The sequence below is a fragment of the Nicotiana sylvestris genome, chromosome 10 (assembly GCF_000393655.2).
Source record: "Nicotiana sylvestris chromosome 10, ASM39365v2, whole genome shotgun sequence".
NCBI classification, from domain to species: Eukaryota; Viridiplantae; Streptophyta; class Magnoliopsida; order Solanales; family Solanaceae; genus Nicotiana; species Nicotiana sylvestris.
This window is the reverse complement of record NC_091066.1, coordinates 13,235,842-13,239,743: the sequence shown is the minus strand read 5'-3', so window position 1 is coordinate 13,239,743 and position 3,902 is coordinate 13,235,842. Positions and strand designations below refer to the sequence as shown.

At 35.0% G+C, this 3,902-nt stretch overlaps 1 protein-coding gene across 1 annotated transcript; it reads left to right on the top strand.

Moving 5' to 3' along the window:
* The first annotated feature begins 258 nt into the window (after positions 1-258).
* LOC104235448 (chalcone synthase G-like) lies at positions 259-3,700 on the top strand. The gene is made up of 2 exons (XM_009789215.2): positions 259-506; positions 2,643-3,700. Exons 1-2 carry the CDS (start codon positions 329-331, stop codon positions 3,635-3,637), a joined length of 1,173 nt encoding a protein of 390 aa, XP_009787517.1. The 5' UTR covers positions 259-328; the 3' UTR covers positions 3,638-3,700.
* Positions 3,701-3,902: the final 202 nt, after the last annotated feature.

Below are 3,902 nucleotides of genomic sequence, written 5' to 3'. Positions count from 1 at the left end.
TGTCCTTATTTCTCTTATTATTGCTGTTGGTTACTGTATTTAGTAATCAAAATTATTATTTTCCCAACAACTACTACTTATCATCTACGCATTTATTTTGGCAGCAGTCCTCAAGATGATTGGGTAGAAATAAGCCAACTGTGTTTATATTTGAAGGGCCAAACAAAAAGCCACGTAAACAACGACGACAAAACGCTATATAAAGAGAGGCCATGCAAATTAAACATAGTGTATTCATTCTACTACTACCAGAAACATTTGAGAATTCTTGAAAAACTTCCTCCTCGACACCTAAAAGCCTAGCAAAATCACTATTTGATTCTAAAAAATGGCCACTGTTGAGGAAATTCGTAGGGCACAACGGGCCGAGGGGCCGGCCACCGTGTTGGCCATTGGAACAGCCAATCCTCCCAACTGTTTTGATCAAAGCACTTGTCCTGACTATTTTTTTCGGGTCACTAACAGTGAGCACAAAACCGAGCTTAAGGAGAAGTTTAAGCGCATGTGTAAGATATTCCAATCTAGCTTTTGTTATTTTCAAAATATCAATAATTCCAAGTTTCGTTTTTGTTATGCAGTATACTTGAATACAACCATGAATTGAACACAACGTACATAAAATCTTGCTTAGCATCAGGTTATTTGAAGTCAATCACTTTCACATTTATTACTTATTATTTAATCTAAGATAAGATAAGATAAGAGTTTATCTATATTAAAACTTTGAGGCATCACATAAAAACTTCAATATTGGAATGTAATATTTTGGCTGGTTTTAGCCAGAGGCGACTCAATGGTGGTGGAGGCCTAAAGTCAAGTAGTATAAGAGATCTTAAACTTGTTTAATATTTTAGTATTCTGTTGAAGTTTATTCTTTTTGCTTTCGGAAAAGGGCCAAAACTGCCTCTAACCTATTCGTTTAAATTTAAAAATACCATCCGTCCACCTATTTTGTAAAAATTGTCCCCACCATTAAAAATCTGGCCTATTCATGCCCCTAACGTCAACTTTTCGGCCCACTCATACCCTAAAACCTAACAACCCTATTTTGATTAAGAAAAAAATTTATTATTTATTATGTGTTAATTTCCTATTGGCTTAAATTAAAACCTCACCCCATATCCACTTATTAGCCTACTCCGTCTTAGATTTTCACCCTTCAACACCCACGGATCTCCCTCTCCATCTCAGATTTTTCGGCCTTAATTTAATTTTTAAATTAACATTTTTTATTAAATCAATTTTCTGATTGAAATCAGGTACTCTTTGAAATTAATGCTTCATTGTAAGATTTTATGGTTTAATAAGTTATTTTTCTGCCAACGTTATATTTGTTGTGCCACCATGTAGCTTTTAAGAGTTAATTGAAATCATATGAGCAAATTAGCTTCACAATTTATTAGTGTTGATTTGGTTGGGAAATTGTAGGCGAAGATTAAGCTGGGGAAGATGAATAGGGAAAGGGACCAAATAATAAATTAATAAAAAGAAAAATATAAAATTTTAACAAATGAAACCTAAATAACGATTGGATCATGAGTCGGGTATGGAATCGAGTTTGAGGGACTAAAAAGAGTTTAACGGGTTGAAACGACTAAGATGGATCATTGTTGGGTTATATATAGATAAGATATGGGTTAGAATTAGATTTTTAATTTTGACCAATACATAATTGCCACGTCATATATAATAAAATAATTTTTTTGTTTCAGCAAATGTCCGTCTGAAATAAGGGCATGAAAGGGCCAGATTTTTAACGGCGAGGGAAATTTTTATAAAATAGGTGGACGAAGGGTATTTTTAAACTTAAGTGAATAGGTTAGGGGCAGTTTTGGCTCTTTTCCATTTTGCTTTTTGAGATACAATTTAATCTTGACGATGTAACCAATCCATTTAATCTTTGTTGAAACAGTATTAAACTTTGATAAGATTTTATTAAGTTTAATGTTGAATTTGTTTTCCACATGACCGTCAACATAACTCACTTTATACAATTTCCTCCCAAAGTAACAATCGTATGAAAATTTGTATTTACAAAATTGATAAACAATCAACTATAGCTCTTTACGATCTAATTAGCTTGAAGCATGCCTACAGAGACCTTGAAAGAAAATATCTTATAACGTTAGAGTTATAAATAAAATTTGTTCAAGTTTGAGTAAGAAGAACTAGAAAGTAACTGCAGATTTAATTGCCTTTTAGTTTCATTTAAATATTTATAACCAACTCCGGAAAAAAAACATAAAATATAAACTAATGTGATTAACGATTGGTGACAAGGTAGCAATAGGTGGTTGAAAATATTTCTTATCACTATTTAATAAAGTACAATAAATATTTAAATTACATATAAGAAGAGTAGCTTTTGGGGCTCCCAATTTTGTGAGGCCTAAAGCGGCCACTTTAATAGCCCGGGGTTAATCTGCCTCTGGTTTTAGCAACTCCTTCGCTCGTTCAAATGCTGCTACTCTTAATGTTGTGATTTATTTATTTATTAATGAATTTTCTGCTTTAACCAAAAAATAGTAATACGCGTTAAATTTCAACGCTTTAAGTACGTACCAAGGAGCAAGGAGCATGTTAATTGAACCATGCACCTTAGATATATGTTGGTTTACATTTTCCATTATGTTACGTTGCAGGTGACGGAACAATGATAAAAAGGAGGTACTTTCACTTAACAGAGGAAATCTTGGCAAAAAATCCTAATTTTTGTGAATACAAAGCACCTTCTTTTAATGCTAGGCAAGAGATAGCAATTGTTGAAGTGCCAAAACTTGGCCAAAAAGCCGCAGAAAAAGCCATCAAAGAATGGGGTCAGTCCAAATCCAAGATTACTCATTTAATCTTTTGCACCACTAGTGGTGTGGATACTCCTGGGGCCGACTACCAACTCACTAAACTTCTTGAACTTGACCCTTTAGTCAAGCGATACATGATGTACCAACAAGGCTGTTTTGGTGGTGGCGCTGCTCTACGATTAGCCAAAGACTTAGCCGAGAATAACAAAGGTGCTCGAGTCCTTGTTGTTTGCTCAGAATTAATCAGTTTGCTCGGCTTCCATGCCCCATGTGAAACCGAGTTCGAAGTTTTGGTTGGGCAAACTCTCTTTGGTGATGGGGCATCAGCTGTCATTGTCGGTTCAGATCCAATTGTAACTATGGAAACGCCTTTGTTTGAGCTTGTATTCGCGACTCAAACTCTTCTCCCGGATAGTGGACATGCAATTACTGGTAATCTCAATGAGGCTGGGTTGATAGCTGAAATACATAAGGATACTCCAACGCTAATATCAAAAAACATTGAGAAGATTCTAGTGGGAGTATTCCAGCCTTTGGGTATTTCAGATTGGAACTCCATTTTTTGGGTATCTCATGCAGGTGGACGCGCAATTTTGGATCAAATTGAATTAAAATTGGGTCTAAAGCCTGAAAAACTCAAGGCCACAAGGCATGTGCTAAGCGAATACGGGAACATGAGCAGTGCCTATGTTTTGTTTGTTTTGGACGAGATGAGGAAAGCCTCTATTAAGGAAGGAATGAGTACCACCGGTGAAGGACTTGAGTGGGGCGTCCTTTTGGGTTTTGGGCCTGGGCTAACCATTGAGGCGGTCGTCCTCCGCAGTGTTTCTGTTTAGGTTGATTCAGGCTTGGATTGTTCTTTAGAAATATGACACAATATAGTCGCTCTTAAAATAATAACCGAAAATATATTTATTTTTTGAATATTTGTATATATATATACACATTCTGATGTTATATAAAAAAAATTATATAAATTTTATACACTTTTTCGTCTACCAAATGTAAATAGTTTATGGGACGAGCTAAAGTGAATATCCCTTGTTCCTTTGCTTTAAATTTCTTTTGCTTGCTATTATGTATTTGTCTCTTTAATGATGC